Source organism: Misgurnus anguillicaudatus, chromosome 17, assembly GCF_027580225.2.
Source record: "Misgurnus anguillicaudatus chromosome 17, ASM2758022v2, whole genome shotgun sequence".
Lineage (NCBI taxonomy): Eukaryota > Metazoa > Chordata > Actinopteri > Cypriniformes > Cobitidae > Misgurnus > Misgurnus anguillicaudatus.
In genome coordinates, this window is record NC_073353.2 from 13,265,815 (window position 1) to 13,286,372 (window position 20,558).

General features: G+C 37.6%; 2 protein-coding genes across 4 annotated transcripts in view; one reads left to right on the plus strand and one right to left on the minus strand.

Moving 5' to 3' along the window:
* Window positions 1-10,961, plus strand: part of st6gal2a (ST6 beta-galactosamide alpha-2,6-sialyltranferase 2a) — an 81,060-nt gene extending 70,099 nt beyond the window's left edge. For all 3 annotated transcript variants that reach the window (XM_055214659.2, XM_055214657.2, XM_055214660.2), the window contains one exon: window positions 6,959-10,961. In XM_055214659.2, coding sequence (XP_055070634.2) covers window positions 6,959-7,206 — 248 coding nt within the window. In that variant the 3' untranslated portion in view covers window positions 7,207-10,961. The remainder of the gene's footprint in view (window positions 1-6,958) is intronic.
* tmtops2b (teleost multiple tissue opsin 2b) overlaps window positions 3,275-20,558 on the minus strand; it is a 32,488-nt gene continuing 15,204 nt past the window's right edge. The window contains exons 2-4 of the mRNA XM_055214661.2: window positions 19,806-20,131; window positions 12,435-12,668; window positions 3,275-5,479 (exon numbers count right to left, since the gene is read on the minus strand). Of these exons, the coding sequence (XP_055070636.2) occupies window positions 5,267-5,479; window positions 12,435-12,668; window positions 19,806-20,131 (773 nt within the window). The 3' untranslated portion in view covers window positions 3,275-5,266. The remainder of the gene's footprint in view (window positions 5,480-12,434; window positions 12,669-19,805; window positions 20,132-20,558) is intronic.

A 20,558-nucleotide genomic window follows, 5' to 3' on the forward strand; every position in this document is an offset into this window, starting at 1 on the left:
AAATTAATTCAATGGCTTTAAACAAAATAGTTAAAGTCTGTGTAAATCCGATATTAAGTGCATTTTTAGTTTTGCCACATCACAGAAAAATGTGTTTTTACCACCCAGACAAATTATAGAAAGTTTAAAAAAAAATGCAAGTTAATTATTTTTTTTAATGTTGTGGAAAAGGGGGCAAGATTCTTTCCTCCCAAACCCTGGGGACTTGTCCGCTTATGGGCGCTGAAACCACACACATTAGCGGGAAAGCCACCTTTTTAGCACCAACTAAATAATCCTGAACACTGAAATGTGGAAAAACTGTTGATGTGTAGCTTCCCAATTCAGCTGAAGGATCTTTATTGAACCAAACAGCCTGAAAAGTAACCTTTGTAGGAACCATTATTTTTGAAAGTGCACTGTGTGTGATTGAATTTTAAGTTGATGTTTGGTGATAATTCTGACCTTCACTGCAGCCATTAAATTAAATACAGTGTGTGTTGACATAAAGGTTTGACCTTTTATAGCTTTGTTAGAGATTATAATTTGAACATCAGGCTGTTGCCCACACAACACTATAATATGGCTGCAGAAGATCCCAGTTGCATGAAACTCCTTAAGTGAGGGTTTCCCTGAGGGAGAAAAAATCCCTGAGGTAAGGATTTGTTTGAGCGTTGCAACAAAGGTCTTACCTTACAGGGCTCCAGACTAACTTTTTTTACTAGGAGCACGCTGGCCACCAACAGAAAATTTTAGGGGCGCAACCAGAAAATTTAGGGCCACACACTGTAAATCAACATGCTAACCAAATATTCACATTTCTACTAATTTCCACTGTATTACCATATTTTTCAGTTTATAAGCTGCGTTTTTTTCATATCTTGGCTGGTGCTGCGTCTTATAGTCAGGTCTGTCTGTTTGCTATTGTTTAGTTGAATTACTAAGCTTTCCAGATTAAATGTCTGTTTTTCCGATTGGATTTCGTGGAATAATTGTCTAAATAACCGCGACATATAGTCCACTGTGACTTTTATATATGTTAATTTCTTAATGACGTACGGTAAGTACGGAAAGTACGGTACTAATAAATACTTTAATGATAGATGCAGAAAGTACAATGTGCTGTTTTAAATATAGTGTCACATCACAAAAAAATGGTCAAATTTACTGAATTTTACATCTATGTGCAACTAGATGTAAAATTCAGTGCCACACCATTTGGTGGCAGTCTGGAGCCCTGCCTTAGTGTTTATACTAAGTATTTTATGGTAGTCTCTGCCAATTTACGCCATTCACATGAACTAAACTTGTGAATGAGGTGGAATCGCGTCCGCCGTGCTATACGCCTCATTCGCATCGCGAGACCTCCAGACGCGCGTCAACGCATCTTTACATTGACTTAACATTGAAATCACTCGGTTTGATGCCTCTACCGCTGCTGGCCTTAATGCAGCATTAAAGTCTCTTAAGTTTTTAAGGGAAAATGGGTACTAAGGACTTTGTAGCAATGCTTCGCAGAACTTAAGGTAATACTTTATCATTTAAGGGTAAATACTTACTAATAGCCTTATGGTTCCCTAAGGGGCTAATCACACCAAATGCGCTTTAAACGCTTGGAAACGCAAGGCGCAAAAAAAGAGCAGTGCGACTCGGCTTTTTATATTGCTAAGCAACCACAGAGTCAGCTGTCTTGTCAATCAAATATTGAAGTGTGAGCACTCTTTTGCTGTTAACTGTCATATTAGCAGAACTTTAAAAAGATGACGCTTGCTCTGACCATGTTTGAGGATGAGAGGTGCACAAACACAGGAGAGAGTGAGCGAGTGGAGTCCGGTTCTTCAAAGCAACTGTAAACTTCCCTCACCACAACGTAAGGCCTGCCTCCCCCTCATTTGATTGGACAATGGAAAGACGCAAATGACATCAGGCGCTTCTCCGCTTTTAGCACTCCTTTAAAACCGCTTGCTGCGGCTGGCGGCAAAAACCGCAAGGTGTTCGGCGTGCATAAACAGCGTGCAAACGCTCCCTGCCCATAAAATATCATTCAAAAAAGGTTCCTGCAACTGCCATAAACGCTTTTGGTGTTATCAGCCCCTTACTCAACACTTGAGTTTTTTCTTGAAACGTATTTTTTATATATATATAAAAAAACTAATGTTAGATCTAAGGGATTTCTTAGCTTAAGCACTTTCATGCAGCCGGGGACTGGAATATAACTATTACAGTGCCCGGAATAACTATACTATTACTTCCGTACTACCATGAGTTTTATTTATTTATTGTTGCAGCTTTGCATTAGAATTAAACCATCCATTTTTCAAGGGTACTATTATAAGGTTAATCTGACCATAGGGAATTGAATACATTTTCTCTTTTTATGCTGCCTGTGGCTTCTAGCAAAAGTATCTGCCCACCTTTTATCTCCTAAGACCTCTGCTTTGTTGACATTGCTTCAGGTTTTTATTGAACAGGTGTTCAATGTTTACATTTAGGCCTTTAGCAGATTCGTTTATCCACAACACATTTAATCCTAGGATATCCAGGCTTACTGCAAACTCGGATAGGCAATGCAAATGTACCCTGTTACTGTGGTAATGCATGATAATGTGAAATAGATTGGTTGTTTTGTACAGTGGAAAAGTAGTTTGAATAATTGTCTTTAAAATGTAAAAAAGGACATTAAATTTAAACTGTGCAAGAAATGATGCAATATTATACAAAATGACACAGTAAAAAATGTTAACCAAAGGTGTGACCATGGACCACAAAACCATCATAAGTTGCACAGGTATATTTGTAGCAAATGCCGACAATACATTATATGGGTCTTTTATGCCAAAAATCTATACATTTCCTACTCTAAATATAAAAAAATGTGAGTGGATGCAGTTGCTAAGGACTTCATTTGGACAACTTTAAAGCCGATTTTCTCAATATTTAGATTTTTTTCACCCTCAGATTCCCAATTTTCCAAGCAGTTGAATATCTCCAAATATTGTCATTTCCAAACATACATCAATAGAAAGCTTCATTGTTCAACTTTTAGATTATGTATAAATCTCAAAAGATCTTTAAAAAAAACTGACCCTTTATGACTGGTTTTGTGGTCACATGCGCAGTCATTTATAAAAATCACAAACATTACTGACACAATGGTGCTTCTGAGATCAATCAGTGCTCCTGTAGGTTAGTTTGCATGTTTATTTAAAAGAAACAAATATACACAAATACAAACTGACAGGCAAATTTTATTCTTGTAATGTCCATTTTTCCACTATAACAACTTAATACACAAAAATGATCATGTTTGGCACATCTTAATAAACTTCCCTTTCATACAGTCAATTATTCACAACCTTGAGCAGTTTCACCAGAGACTCCTTGAAACTGGAAATAATATTTTGTTCTCTCTGATGTTAAGAATTCAGCACACTAAGTGAAATAATGTATAATGCACCAGGTGGTCTGTGAGGATGAATAGATCTGTAGACAGAGAGTTTCAAGTACAGTGCAGTAAATATAAAGCTGTCATCTTCACAGCTTTGCAGCGCGCTGGAGTACTTAAGTGTAGTGGTTTCTATGCTATTATACAACACGTTTCTATACTTAAGTTGTTTGAACGGTCATGTAACTCGCCACATAAATGGCAAATAATGGAACAAATTACATTTGTTGCACATCTCCTACTTTATTAGCATTTTTGTAAAATCGACGTACTGTAACACACAAATGTATTCAGATGTAATCATATGGCTGATAAAAGAGCTTTTTGTCATGGCAAATTAACGCAACCGTGGTGTTTAGGTGATAAAACACAAATTTGTGTTCTGATTTAGCCACAATACAGTTAGACTTTACATCACTGAGATGTTTTGTTAACTTGTAATATATATATTTCTTACACAGAAATGCCTGATGACACATGCGAGATGTTTTTATTTGCCTACATTTTTCTACTTTTGATGATTAAAATGATTACTAGGGCTGCAACAACGAATCAATAAAATCGATAATAATCAACATTGTGTTGACAATGAATTTCTTATTTCATTCTTATTAAGGTCTAAAGTTGAAGATTAAAATAACTTTATTAATCTGTGCACATCACAAGATTACAACTATTTTTTTTGTTTGTTGACATTTTAAAGATGTTTCACCATTTAAAAGCTGCACAAAGCCCTTAAATTTATTCGGGGCTTAAAAGCAGAAAGCTTATATTAGTAAAACTCTGTATTAGTGTGTCTAATCAAGATTACAATTACAGGTAAAACAATTACATAAATCACCAAAAGCCTCAATTACAGCTGTCAATTTGTGCTCATTTCTGTGCATTTCGGCAAAACTCCCATAATAATTTGTGATTTAAATGATTTTTTGGATGTACATAATTTGCAGCTGCTTCACAGAAAGTCATAAAACGTTTCAAAACTTCTACGTAAAAACTACGTCAATAATAATATTAATTACAATATTAAGGTGAATAATCGACAATTATGATTTTGCAGCTCATGCGAGTACCCTAATTTTGTGCCGTAAGTAAATAATCTAATTGATTATTTAGGTTTTTATCTTATTAATCGAAAAAAGAATCGCCCGATTAATCGATTATGAAAATAACAGTTAGTTGCAGCCCTAATAATTACAATGTTAGTTACAGTTTTCTTTTTGGTCCGGTACGCTTTCACATGGCAAAGTTTTAAAATGGACCACAACGGGTTAATAAAACTCATGTGAGACTTAAAGTGTCTTCCAGTGGGGAACTTGGAAGTGCTGCCAAAATACAAAAGATGTGATTTTTTCTTTAGCACTCTGAACAGCATAATTATTCTTGACAATGCACTTGAACTTAAATTAACTTTAATTTGCTCCTCTGTTTTCAATTAGCATTGCATTCTTTTCCAATTCTGGGTCATTCTGAACATCATTATGAAACGCTTTTTGAAATACACTCAATGTAAAATTAACCGTTTACATTGATGCATATATCAGGCATCTTTTTCAAAGTGCATTCCAGATATACATGTTCTCGGTTTGTGCTTTCACTGCACATCCAAGCTCAACATAAATAAAGTAGCATAATTAAGATAAACAACTCACTGAATAAAAGTTCATTAGAGAATTTGTCATTACTGTCAAGACAAACACACATTGAATGAGATTAAACAGCTACAGTACATTCATTTAAACACAACAATGCCAACCATTGTCCACCCTGTTCATGAGTTTTCTCAACATCATGACAGCAGAGATCATACAGTGACAGTATTTGACAGCTGGTTTGTGATAGTTAGGTGATGACTTGGGGTGGATTGGTTTTCTCTGTAACGGGGGTGCTGCACTCATGGGTATGGGCTCCAGTGGAGATCGGTGCAGTGCAGGCTACTGTGTTGCTATAGACTCTGCGAAGCTGGATGACTGTGGTTTTTGAGGGCATGATGGAGTGACCGTTCTCAACCCGTGGTTTCTGACAGCAAAACATGAGCAGGAAACACCTGTAAAACTTTAAAGAAAAAAGATCTAAGTTAACTTTCCCTTTATCCTAAAGTAACATCTCTTCTTTTGATGTCAGCATTACTTTTCACCAACCATTTAATGTGACATATAGAAAAAGGTCCTGATGGGTAAAGTCAAAACTTTTTTGAGATAAAAGTGTGGTGCATCCATTCATGGCAACATATTTAATTCAGGGTTCCCATGGGTCCTTGAAAGTTTGTGAATCTGGGAAAAAAAATTAAAATCTTTGGCAATATTTCAGATAGCGATATACTTCTTGACTCCCGCGTCACCCAGTCTTTGACGTTAAGCCTCACCATTGGTTAAATTTTTGTCCCCAAAGTGTCACCGAAGCGACGCAGCGTGTGGAAGTCAATGGCCATGCACAAACATGTCATCAAAACAACACCCAACGTTCACCCCCAAAACCGTGCCACTCACCGAGTGGCTCGCGGCGCTCGTTGATGATGAAAAACAAGTTGTGTAGCGAAATACAGTTTGTGTCGTGTTTTATTTGGCATTTTGTAAAATTCCATTGACTTCTCTTGGGAGACTCATTGCTTGCTGATATATCACTCCGCACCCGGGAAACAGAAAAGAGTCTGTTTACATGTGGTTCTAGTTTTTTCGCTCGGTTTCTCTCACAAGAAATTTTTCCCATATTTGATGGCTAAGTGACCAGCTTTAGGTTTGAAGTTGAGCTCGATTGTGACTGTCTATATGCTAGACACCGAGCTTACTTGTACGGCAAAGTGTTTGTTGCCATCAAGTGGTCGGGAGTGTGCTAACGCTTCAGACTCAAATATAGAGCGGAAGTATAAACGCGGTTGTGAGGTATCTGAAAAATTAGTTCCACTATAGCAAATAACACTGATTGAAATCATACATTGCGCCAATATATTTGTTTTTGGTCATCAACGAACACCGCGAACCGCTTGGTGAGTGGCACGGTTTTGAAAATGAACGTTAAGTGTTGTTTTAATGACACGTTTGTGCATGGCCCATGACTTCCATTCTGAAGCTGTCAAGAGATGCTTCTAAATGAGTCGAATGGTCAAGACACGACCCATTGTCAAGATTTCTGTGTCCGTCACTGTGGTTCATCCAAAACGGACCAGAGGTGAGACTCAAGGTGTTAAATACCGGAATTATCCTTTAAGCCCGGGATACACTGCACAATTTTTGCCTGTCCCAGATGAAAGATTACCATTGTGAAACAATCGTTGCGATTTCTGTGATCGTGGCTCTTCATCGGTGGTCCTACAGTAAGAGAGGTTCAAAGATGGTTTTCCCGGTCTTGCGACTGTGTCTACACATAAGCGTTTGTCTTTCTGGTCAGCGAAATGAACACAAATCTATAATTTCTTCTCTTCTCGTTCATAAGAATAATGGCCACATATTGGCAGATAAATTGCTCTGTCTATTATATATGGTTATGAATCTTTCTGTATCATCTTGGTGATGTCCTGCTTTGTGTGCTTTTCAGGTATCCTAGTGATGATGTCCTTATGCGAAGAGGTCCACGTGTACGAGTACATTCCTTCTCTACGACAGACCGACCTGTGCCACTATCACGAGCGATACTACGACGCCGCCTGCACCCTGGGCGCGTACCATCCCCTTCTGTACGAGAAGATGCTCATTCAGCACGTAAACACGGGCTCGGTGGAAGACCTTAAAAGGAAAGGCAAGATCACTGTCCCCGGATTCAAGAACATCAACTGTGATCCCTGAACTCGGATGCAATAACTGCCTTTGTGAAGCCGTGGACATCCGTAGACTCGCGCAGGACCGCGTGAGTTCGGACTTGCCAGCGGTCCAGATCGGAGCATGTTTGTACAGACTAGACTTTAAATTGCATTTCCTGAGCCTAATAAAGATGGTTAGAATAGCAATAGAGGTGAACGCTTTTTATAGATCTGTGGATGTGATCTTTGTGGTGTTAAAAGCCATCAGAAAACAGTGTTTTGAAAGATTTTTTTAATTTTTAATGGTAAGTATTAGCAGTCATACACTGAAATCTACACTGTCGGAACAAATACAAGAACACGATGACGTGGGCACCTACTTTTTTAAGCCTTTTGCGAGGTTTGCCATAGTCTGTGTATTTTGAACTTGATTTCATTTTCTGCTGTAATATAAATCGTCACATTCACGGGCCTTTTAAAATCATTTTTGCGCTTCCAAAACTTTTCGCGGAACTGTGGTAGAGAAACTTCATACTGCTCACCTTGTATAGTCCTCTTATTGAAAAAAGTAGGCAGAAAATAATCTTTCAATAGAGGAAAAAGTTTGTTTCGAACCTGTGGTTTACAAAAAATAGGTGAGTTTTTTGTTATATAATGTCGAATAAGGAATTTATTGCTTGTGATATGGATTCATTACAGCACTGTAAATGGTATCTGGGACTTTAAAGCTGCTTCCTGGCAATATAACAACAAGTACAGCGTTGGTACTTGTTAAATATAAACCGAAGTAGCCTGGACTATTTAACGTCCTGACACTAAAATAATGCTGTCTTATTTCCTAACTACTTTAAAGCGAATGATTGGCAATGCATCTTTGCATTGTCTCCTCTTATAAATGTACAGCTGTTTATTTCGATCGATTCTCTGTCCTGTGGTTTCGTTTTTACAGAGGTCGGTTGAAACTTGAAGGTGTGTTTACTCGTCCGCATCGTTTCAATGTGTGTGCCATTTTGAATTTGGACTAAAAAGTCGATTGTCATTTCTCAGTAGATCTAGCGAGCGGAGCAGAAGTAACTGCTTTTAACTGCTCGTGTATGTTTATTAATTGGTTATTTCACTCAGGAGCTTATGATACTCTTTACTAGGGTGAAATATCTTCCTTGTAGACTTATGGTGAGGTATAAAGCTAATATTTGATCTTTTCCCCATGTTGGGGGATTTCTGCATTTTGGACCACGATTATATACTGTACATTATTTATTTTTACAGTCGAATACTGAACGTGTATGTTATACGATAATGAGCTCAAATCAAAACATCATACTGAACCTACTATGTGTGTGTTTTCTTAATACGACTCGTTGGTTGTTTGGCCTGAGCTGACTGCATTTATAATTGCATTTTGTAACGTTCTGATAAATTTGGCCCCTTATGCCACTTTTTATTGGGCGCTGGAGAACAGACAGGAAATTATTTGGAGAAGAGCGAGCAATGTTGCAAACCCGCGTTGCCTATGTGAGCTTGTGTGGTAATCATCAGGCCACGTTTTTCAACGCGTCTCTTGCTTTCTGACGCGTGTACGGGTTAAAACTTTGCTTTCTCTGTCCTCTCTCTGTTTTTCAGGGTCACGCGAGTCGTTCTTTTGTGAATGTCTTTTAGTAAGCCTTTAACGAAAGGTATTTTAGGAGGATAAACCCGGCCTGATCTCTTACAGAGAGAGGATACTTTTAAGAGTATTAAGTGTTTACTGTAAATTTGTTTATTATTATTATTATTATTATTATTATATATGTCATTGGGTAAAATGACCACTTAAGTGAATAAGGGGTGAGGGAAGCAAGAAATGTACATTATAGTGCAGAGAGCATGTGACGTAAGCAAGGCTTGTTAGTATTCACGGTTAATGTTACCACTACAGTATGAAAATTGTTAATATTAAGCTTGATATGGAGCTTGGTCTCTAGGTTTAAATCTGTCTAAGAGGAATAAATGAATTGCAATTGTTTTTACTGGTGAACTTCACTATAAGTGTCATGGATGTGCACAGTTGACTCATAATGGCTTAGGGGTGTGACGAGACACTTAATTCACGAGACGAGACGAAACACGAGATTGGGTTCACGAGAACAAGACAAGACAATATTTTTACACTTTTTAAGAAACCCTCAATGATAAAATAAATGAATAAGAAACTGAAATCACGTTATTTTTAAATGTTTTAACTAATCAAGGACTGGCCCTAACAATTATTTTGCTAACTGACAATGAAGTTATTTGTTATTTTGGGGTAATAAAAATAGACCCAAATGAGCAGTAGCATATTGCAAATTACATAATAACGAAGATGCAATAATAATTGGTTCAAAGAAAGTATTAAAACCAAGTTACATTAAACAACATTAACAAACACATTACATTTGTGGCCTATAAATAAAAAGCATTATGTATGTATTATAACAAATGCCTGCAGGGGGCGATAGTGGACTCGTCTCGCAGACGCTGTCTTTCACTTTCGACGGAGAGAAACGCTTATTTTTAGTCAAACAATGTTTAAATCCATATTAATATTTAATATATGTCCATTTCTTTACACTAGAAATGATACAGCTACTGTTATTTTTGAGCAAGAACATGCAGACATTAAATCATGTAAACTGTGAGGGTTTAATCTGCTGAGACTTCACATCTGACACTGATCAACAGACAAACACAACGTGTCTCAGACTTCACACGAGCTCCCAAACGAACATTATTGGAAACCCAAACAAAAAAGCAAACGCAGTAAAAGACAAATATAATGCATGCACTGTAAAAGGGTCAAACAGAAAGCTGCATCCTCATCCCCAGGATGCATACGTCATCAAGGTTTATTTCAGATCATTAACTGAGCATTACATTCGCAAGTCGTGAGCATATTACAACAATTTGCGATTAACTAAATAATTAGTAAACTTTATAATTGTTAATAGTCTCTAATAAGACAGTGATGAAGTAAATGCAGTTTAAAAATGCGACCTCCGAAGGATGCAGTCTTTTACTTAAGAAACGGCCAGCACCTCCACAAGACATCTCGCGAAACACATTTAATCTCGCGAGATCTCGTCACACCCCTATAATGGCTGTATGTAGTGTGACAGAGTTCTCAACGGGCCTGAAAATTACAACCCGACCCGGCCCGTGGCCTTAAAGCCCGGACCCGATGTAACCCAACACATCAACATAAATAATTTGTCTGAACCCGACCAGCGGCCCGACGCTGCCAACCCCAGACTTTCTTTACGGTGAACAGCAGTGATGATCAATATTTTTTTCACTGAGCGGAAAATAGGTCCGACCAGACTCATTTGCTTATATTTTTGACCCGAACCCGCGGGTCCCTTCAGGTTTGTCGGGCCGACCCAACCCGTTGAGAACTCTAGTGTGAAAGTGGGAATGGTTCTTTATCTGGGGTGCTTTGCATCTGTGCCAACTTTACTTTTCTAGCGTATCTTGAATTTCGGTATGCTTATTTTCCTTACCTTCACTTGAATTTCGTTATCTACTTTTCTTTGCATACCGTACCGTATACTTTCCTTCTTGTAGCTCTGCACCACACAGCCTTTTTCAACTATATCTGTGAAAAGTATTGATCTTTGACTGTAAATATCTGAACCAGAAAAGCCATGGGGTGTTTTATAATCGTTTCTATTGGTATAATTTCTCATAGGTTTACATATCATCAAATTCATTCTGAAACGATAAATGTTTGTGTATTCTTTTGACTATTTCTAAAATAAAACCATGGCCGTTGTAAGATTGTGAGCGTGTACGTTATTTGTCATTTCTTTCTCTTTCATATGCAAGACTAGATCTAGTTTTACCAAACAAATGTGTTTGCATGATACCAAGTCTTTTAAAGGGGCCATGGCATGAAAATCTGACTTTTACCATGTTTAAGTGCTATGATTGGGTCTCCAGTGCTTCTATCAACCTAGAAAATGTGAAAAAGATCAACCCAGTAACTTAGTTTTGGTAAACCATTCTCAACAAGCACATGAAAAAAATAGGTCTTTGAATCTAATCTGCACTATCCAATCACAGCACTGCCATTTAGTGCAGAGAAAAGCACAATTGAATTTTAAATTGCAACAAACCACCATCATTGTGACCAGTGTTTGAATTTCATCAGCTCATTTGCATTTTAAAGGACACACCCAAAACGGCACATTTTTGCACACACCTACAAAGTGGCAATTTAAACATGCTATAATAAATGATTTATATGGTATTTTGAGCTAAAACTTCACATATGTGCTCTGGGGACACCAAAGATTTATTTGACATCTTAAAAAAGTCTTGTGCCATGGCCCCTTTAACATTTGTGCCAGCAAGCAAAATAACAAGATATTTTATCCGAATGTATATAGTTTTGTAGTTTTAAAAGGGATTGTTTGGCCAAAAACGATATTAAACCCATGATTTACTCACCCCCAAGCTGTCCGAGTTGCATATGTCCATCGTTTTTCAGACAAACACATTTTCGGATATTTTAGAAAATATTTAGATCTTTCAGTTGATTAAATGTAATGTTACGGGGTCCAGCCATAGTCCACGACCTTCAAGTCCAAAAAAGTGCGTCCATCCTTCACAAATTAAATCCAAACGGCTCCAGGATGATAAACAAAGGTCTTCTGTGGGTAATCCGTGCGGTGTTGTGGTAGAAATATCCATATTTAAAATGTTATTAACGTTATAAACTACCTTCCGGTAGCGCCGCCATCTTAGACTCAGGAGAGAGTATTAGCGTAGTGTACGCACTTTTCTTAGTGACGTATGACAAATTCGGAGGGCGGGGGCACAGAGCAGCAGCAGAGAAACTCTGTACGCTGCGTAAGCTCTCATCCTGAATGCGCATCACTCCAAGATGGCGGCGCTACCGGAAGGTAGTTTATAACGTTAATAACATTTTAAATATGGATATTTCTACAACAACACCGCACGGATTACCCTCAGAAGACCTTTGTTTATCATCCTGGATCCGTTTGGATTTAATTTGTGAAGGATGGACGCACTTTTTTGGACTTGAAGGTCGTGGACTATTGCTGGACCCCGTAACATTACATTTAATCAACAGAAAGATCTAAAATATTTTCTAAAATATCCGAAAATGTGTCCGTCCGAAAAACGACGGACACATGCAACTCGGACAGCCCGGGGGCGAGCAAACCATGGGTTCAACATCGTTTTTGGCCGAACTATCCCTTTAATGAGGGTGTATAAGTAAGAAATTCTTACCTGTTTGTTCATGAGGATGTATATTAGAGGGTTAATAACTGTACTGCTTTTGGCGAGGAGAGAAGGAACCACGCTGGCCACGGGTGAGATGGTTCCTGGCCGGCCGAACGTAGCCATCAGGGCCACAACGCCGTATGGCATCCAGCACAGGAGATAGCACACCACGGTGGCGATGACCATAAACAAAACATGGTACTCTCTTTTACGGGCTGCCGTCCTGCGATTTTTCCTGACCTGAGGAACAAATGTGAGAATATGAAATAAAAAATATAGCACATTAACAAAGTTTATACCACAATGCTTTATTCTGAAATGATGATCCACAAGTGGTGTTTATTTTTCTGTAAACGTACACCTGATGGGTCAAATGTCTTAACCACCCGAGCAATGTCTGTGATAACCATGATATAAGCAGAATATTTGTCTCCGGTGAACTATTTGAAAATAAAGCACACCTGCTTCGCATCATGCTGCATTACCACCTTGAGCATTATTTTTGAATAATTTAACGGACAGTCATCAATTTTTCCTCAATATTTATAATGGCAACTTTATGCAGACCAATTTCCTAATGAATAAAATCTGGTGGTTTTTTTTATAAAATATGACTATTATCTGAATGTCTTGTTTCACTTGTTTCATATTAAAGTAAAATATCATTTCATGGTGACTTTAGATGACATTTATGATTATTGAGATACTCTATGACTCAATTGTAAATGTTGCCGCTTGTCTACAAGATTGCCACATGATGGAAAAAAGGGTTTAATAACTTCTTGAACGGTATGAGCATTGAACCAAAAATCAATAAGATGATTTTGCTTTCACATGTGTAAGGATTATGATGGTGGGTGGTGGTACATGTATGCATTTTGCAGACACTTTTATCCAAAGCAACCTGGATGCATTCAGGCTAAAAATGCAATGCGTGTTTCCTGTGATAAATATAAGTACCTTGTTTTTGTTGACCTTTATGATGACACTTGATATAGTTCTTTAAGCATAGGAACCATGCTAAGAGCATTTCAAAGCTGGGAAATTGGTTGTATAACCCAAACCCTTACAATAATAAGGGTTGGGGTGATTAAACTACTTTGCAGAACGTGGGTGAAGAGTAGCAAAAAAACCAAAACAAAACATTTTAGGAGCACAGGGGTATGTGCTTGTTGGTATGAATGTTAAATATGTTGCCATTTCATTTATAGAAACCGTAAGATTTAGCTTCTAACGGCACATTAAGCTTTGTCTTTAATAGGGCTGTTAATTTTATTTGTCTTGACTGATTAATTTTTGTAACTTTACTGTATAAATTAGATATAGCTTTGTTTAATTTCTGTACCTGAAAATTAATACAGACCAACCTAAATTACATTAAAAACACATTTTATTTTAATTAATTCAATGGTAATTTCACCATTTACATTAAATGTGATTTATTTGATTAATTAATCGGCACATCTTGTAATTAATTAGATCACATTTTCTATTGCTTATAGTCTTAAACACTGCTGGTGATGAATGTCTTTAACAACAGGAATGTGTTCAACCTTCAGCTTTCTGGTTGCAATACTTGACATCTGCAATAAATTTCTACTTGGATGCTGTAAGCCTGTGATATCAAATTTACAAATATACTTTTAAATAGAATTACAATGTGTTTTATTAAGTAGCATTTTTTCTTGTTTTACATTGGTTGATGTAGAAGCACCCATTCAGGGGCGTCATGCACCATTTTTTTAAGGGGGCACAGTGTCAACAGCTCACAGAAATTTGTGCATACACAGACATCAAAGCAGAGCTTTCAGTCTTTTCCATGGCACTTACATTTTCTAACAATCTGAAAACCCCTGCTTTCATGCAAAAACCTCCAAAATAAGAGTGATGACTAACTTTAATATCAAATACTATTTAATCGGAATAATGACACATTTGCATCATATTTACATCTGAAACGGCATGTTTTATTTAAGTCTTAATGGCTTGTTTAATTGTGTCATTAATGCATTTTGCAGAACAACTACATTTTCATATAAAATTAATGTAATTTTAAATCCATAAAGTATATAAACATGAAAATGACATAAGCTATAGCCACGTAATTGATTTTAATGTTCAATAATGATTTTAAAAAAATATGTTTAGATAAAATTATTAGAGGAACGGATTTTTGCAGTAAATTTTACCTTATGTGAGCATGTGAGATTCCGTGCCCGCGTGAACTCTGGCAAACTTTGGCTTTGTGCCAAGAATATGAATCTCTACTGTATAACGTTGGTCACATTTAAAACCATACATTTTCTACACAGAGGAGGTTAACTGCACATTACCGTACTGGGGTTTGGAAATGTTGTGAGCGTTTCTAACACGTTTTAATTCCTCAGATAGCCAAATGCAGCAGCAAGCCAGCAACAGCAGAGAGCTCGTGAGCGCGCCCAGACGCTGATGACGTCTGCGACTGCACTGACTGCAGCGCCAGCTGCCGCCAGAATAAAAGTAATGTAACATGATCAAAACACTATCAAAACGGCGAAAATCTCCGAAAAGTGACAAGGATGCAGCACAGAATGTATAATATTGTGCATATTAAACAGATTAAAAGTCAAATAACAGATTAATGGACGCTTATTTGATTTTGAGGTTGGATGCAAAATCCATTGGCTCAAAAAAACCAAGGGGGCAGGTGCCCCCTCAGTTTTGAATGGGCCATGACGCCTCTGCACCCATTACATTAGAGTAGCCATTTTTTCAGTATTAGCTAGATGGTTTTAACCCAACCCAGCATTTGGTCAATTAACCCAGCGGTGTGTTCTGTCCAAAATTGACCCAGCCAGTAAAAACATCCAGACTTTTTAGAGTGTATTTTAATCATATGGAAATACAATTTAGCCTATTTATGCTTTTACAAACACCACCCCCATAGAAAGAAAAGTTTGTTCGATCAACATGAAGAGCAATCATCATTTGTTTTATTGACCACAGTAATAGACAGTTCAAACTATTGCACAGCAGTGTCGATGTGTAAAAAACATATTTACAGATTACCTAAAATGTTTAAAATTGTATCTATTTCTTAAAATTATGTATCTATATAACATATCCTTTTTACAGAAAGTACTTGTTTGGAAACCTTTAACATTGCTGAAAGAGCAGAAATGCCACGTGTTGCCATGGTGACAGAAAAGGTATGAAAAACTCTTATTCTACTTTTTCGAAGCAAAAACACTTTAATATCAGATATTATATAATGTTATTATCTATTATATATAATGACTTGTTACCTCGCTGACTCATGAGGAAATGACTACGGCGGCATGAATGCAGCTCCAGGAAATGCTTTCGGACAGCTTTTACAGGCAGCGTAATGAAATTCTGTTTGAAATATAAACAGAGAGCACCTTTGTGATAACTAAAAAACTTCAATACTAATTTTCTCCTAGAAATCAAATTAAAAGTTGTACAATTTTAAAATATAACTTCATTTACACTAAATTTGTGACGCTTTTGGCTGCCATTTTATTTAACTCCACCAGGCTCGACCAATCACCAATCACATTCCCTGCGCACCCCCACGCATAGAATAGAACAAGAGGATGGAGGTTTCTCAGGAGACAGGAAGTGAAGCAAACATTGGATTCGGACATGCCTTGATGCCTGCCTGTTTTCACTCTAAAAATGGCTAGGTTATTTTTGACCCATAATGGGTAAATATTGGAAAGAACACATGCTGTGTTAAAAATTACTCAATGCTGGGTCAAAATGACTCAAACCAGCTTGTTCTGTCCAATATTTACCCATTATGGGTCAAAAATAATCCAGCCATTTTTGGAGTGTTAGAATGCTGCCTCCGACCGCGGCATTTTAGAGATTTCAGATGCAGCCAATGTTGTATATTCTGTTTATCTAAAAATGTAATACAGCACTTTTTCTTAATGGATAGATGTTTTATTGAGGTTGATCTCAATCAGATCTTTATTTTTATAGAGAATCAGGAAAATACTGAAAGTAAATATAAATAATGATGCCGGCAAGGTTTACTTAATACACTGCCTCTATTATAAGCATTTACAGAAAATACCAAAGTCCACTTCAGAAAACAAAACAACAGTATGTGTGAAGCATTCTTCATATTCTCATCTAAAAATCACTCATTCATGTCTGAGAAGATTTCACCTTGATCCGTCATGCTGTCTTGTGTGGAGGTAAAAATCATTTCTCCTTAAGTTGAAGCAGAGGTGTCAATTGGGTATGGCAAGGGGTGGCAGCTGCTCAGGTCAATGTAAAATGACCTTTTGTTGCAGGATGGGACTAAAACTTTAGCTGAGTGTCTAATTACACGAAGTGCACGTACGTATTCATTGTTGGCAAATGCTAGAACAAATGACTTTATACCATGCCTTCAGGTGAATTGACGCCAGTGAGTTGAAGTGAATTTCTTATCTCATCAACAGAAGAACCGGCCAAACCCAATAATACTCCAGTGAGTGTGACGCACAGCATCCAAATCAAATAATTCTCCAAGATGTACACAGCTGGGATATTGATGCACTTTTAACAGGTAACACTAAAGTAAATGTCCAGTACTGGACCACTGTTAGCTCTATGCAGCATTATAACAGATACACTCACCTAAAGGATTATTGGGATCACCTGTTCAATTTCCCATTAATGCAATTATCTAATCAACCAATCACATGGCAGTTGCTTCAATGCATTTAGGAGGGGTGGTCCTGGTCAAGACAATCTCCTGAACTCCAAACTGAATGTCAGAATGGGAAAGAAAGGTGAGTTAAGCTATTTTGAGCGTGGCATTGTTGTTGGTGCCAGACAAGCCGGTCTGAGTATTTCACAATCTGCTCAGTGACTGGGATTTTCATGCACAACAATTTCTAGGGTTTACAAAGAATGGTGTGAAAAGGTAAAATCATCCAGTATGCGACAGTCTTGTGGGCGAAAATGCCTTGTTGATGCTAGAGGTCAAAGGTGAATGAGCCGACTGATTCAAGCTGATAGAAGAGCAACTTTGACTGAAATAAAGACTCGTTACAACCGAGGTATGCAGCAAAGCATTTGTGAAGCCACAACACACACAACCTTGAGGCGGATGGGCTACAACAGCAGAAGACCCCACCTTGTACCACTCATCTCCACTACAAATACAAATAGGAAAAAGAGGCTACAATTTACACAAGCTCACCAAAATTGGAGAATGGAAAAATGTTGCCTGGTCTGATGAGTCTTGATTTCTGTTGAGACATTCAGATGGTAGAGTCAGAATTTGGCGTAATCAGAATGAGAACATGGATCCATCATGCCTTGTTACGACCGTGCAGGCTGGTGGTGTGTGGTGTGGGGGATGTTTTCTTGGCACACTTTAGGCCCCTTAGTGCCAATTGGGCATCGTTTAAATGCCATGGCCTACCTGAGCATTGTTTCTGACCATGTCCATCCCTTTATGACCACCATGTACCCATCCTCTGATGGCTACTTCCAGCAGGATAATGCACCATCCATGTCACAAAGCTCGAATCATTTCAAATTGGTTTCTTGAACATGACAATGAGTTCACTGTACTAAAATGGCCCCACAGTCACCAGATCTCAACCCAATATAGCATCTTTGGGATGTGGTGGAACGGGAGCTTCGTGCCCTGGATGTGCATCCCACAAATCTCCATCGACTGCAAGATGCTATCCTATCAATATGGGCCAACATTTCTAAAGAATGCTTTCAGCACCTTTTTCAATCAATGCCACGTAGAATTAAGGCAGCTCTGAAGGCGAAAGTGGGGTCAAAAACAGTATTAGTATGGTGTTCCTAATAATCCTCTAGGCTTTGTAAATAAAAATTGGATAATGCAGCATAAAGCTTTTGTTAAGGCACAATATGGGAAACATGAAAGCATTAATGATATGTTCTGACAATAAGAGTTTTTCATCCCTTTTCTGTCGCCATGCCAACATGTGGCGTTTTCTGCTCTTTCAGGAATGGTTAAAGATGTTTTGTTTTCAAGCAATTATTTTCTGTAAAAAAGATATGTTAGATACATAATTTTAAGTAACAGATACAATTTAAACAATTTTAGATAATATGTAAAGATGTTTTTACACAGTGGTCAATAAAACAAATGATGATTGATTGCTTTTCATGTTGATCGAATAAACTTCTTTCTATGAGGGCGGTGCTTGTAAAGCATAAATAGCCTCAAAATATTTGGAAAAATTGCCCTTTAAAGGTTGTCCAAATGAAGTGCTTAGCAACACATTACTAATGATAAATTGATAATATATTTACAGCAGAAAATTTACTAAATATCTTCATGATCTTTACTTAATATCCTAATGATTTTTGCCATTTAAAGGAATACTCCATTTTCTAAAAAAAAAATCCAGATAATTGACTCACCACCATGTCATCCAAAATGTTGATGTCTTTCTTTGTTCAGTCGGGGAAAAAATTATGTTTTTTGAGGAAAACATTGCAGGATTTTTCTCATTTTAATGGACTTTAATAGAGCCCAACATTAAAAACTTAACTCAACACTTAACAGATTTTTTCAACGGAGTTTCAAATGACTATAAACGATCCCAAACGAGGCATAAGGGTCTTATCTAGCGAAACGATTGTCATTTTTGACAAGAAAAATAAAAAATATGCACTTTTAAACCACAACTTCTCGTCTTCCCCAGTCCTGTGATACGCCCAGCGCGACCTAACGTAAATGCATAGTGACGTAGAAAAGGTCACGTGTTACATATATGAAACGCACATTTGCGTGACCGTTGTAAACAATAAACTGACACAAATACATTAATTAGTATCAGTTGACAACAATGTCGGAACGGTCCTCTTTCAACACACTTGTAAACACTGGGGCGGAGTTTGCTTTCGTCCTCTGTGACCTCTTGATGTGATGACGTATTGCGTGAGGTCACGCTGGCGTATCACAGGACCGGGGAAGACGAGAAGTTGTGATTTAAAAGTGCATATTTTTAAATTTTTCTTGTCAAAAATGACAATCGTTTTGCTAGAAAATACCCTTATGCCTCGTTTGCGTTTGTGATTGTTTATAGTCCTTTGAAACTCCATTGAAAAATAATTTTAAGTGTTGAGTTAAGTATTAAGCGTTTGGGCTCTATTAAAGTCCATTAAAATGAGAAAAATCCTACAAAAAACATAATTTCTTCTCGACTGAACAAAGAAAGACATCAACATTTTGGATGACATGGTGGTGAGTAAATTATCTGAATTTTTCTTTTAAGAAAATGGACTATTCCTTTAAAATATCAATCATTTTGACAAATACAATGTATTTCTGGCTATTGCCACAAATGGTTCAGGGTCAAATTTATGTGTGACCATTCTGGTTCTTACCTGTTTGACAGCATATAGCAGTCTTCCATAGCAGTAGATCATGATGAGCACTGGTAGACCCAAACAGAAAATAAAAAGGCAGATGATGTAGGCATGCGACTGGGCCGAGCGCTGGGTCCACGACACAGAACAGCTGGTTCCTGCCCCCTCTAACCCATAACCGCTCCAGCCCAGAAGAGGGGGCACAGTCCAGATCAAAGAGTATAACCAGGACCCCCCTACTGCCAGCAGAGGTTTGCGATAATCTGGGCCATGTTTATGGTACACTGTTAATGTGCTGTAGCGGTCGTAGGACAGAACCACCAAGGAAATCAAGGACACGATGCCTGAGAGAGAAACAAAAAGGGAGAGCAAATACATGGTCAATTTGTTTCTGCAAAAGAGCCACAATAAAAGCAGGTTCAAATATATCTACCAGAAAAATATGTCATACAACCAGAACAAAGATCACTTTCAGCAGCAGTCTTTCACCTCCAAGTAAATAAAAAAACAAGCTCATAAAACCGATGTAATGCATATTATTGAGTCAGGAACAATCTGTGTTGTTACATTTTAGTACATTTTAATGATTTTTTCACAATATATTTGATATCCCTGTTAAAAAAAGTCAGGTGGTACCAGCCAACTCATTACATTAAAATAGCCTTTTTTAGTAGCTGAGAGAAAATCTAACTTTTCCTTCAGCCATAAAGACCACACGGGGTTCACTGGATGAATTTGTCATGGTCTTGCCAGACCTTTGTGCTAGATTCA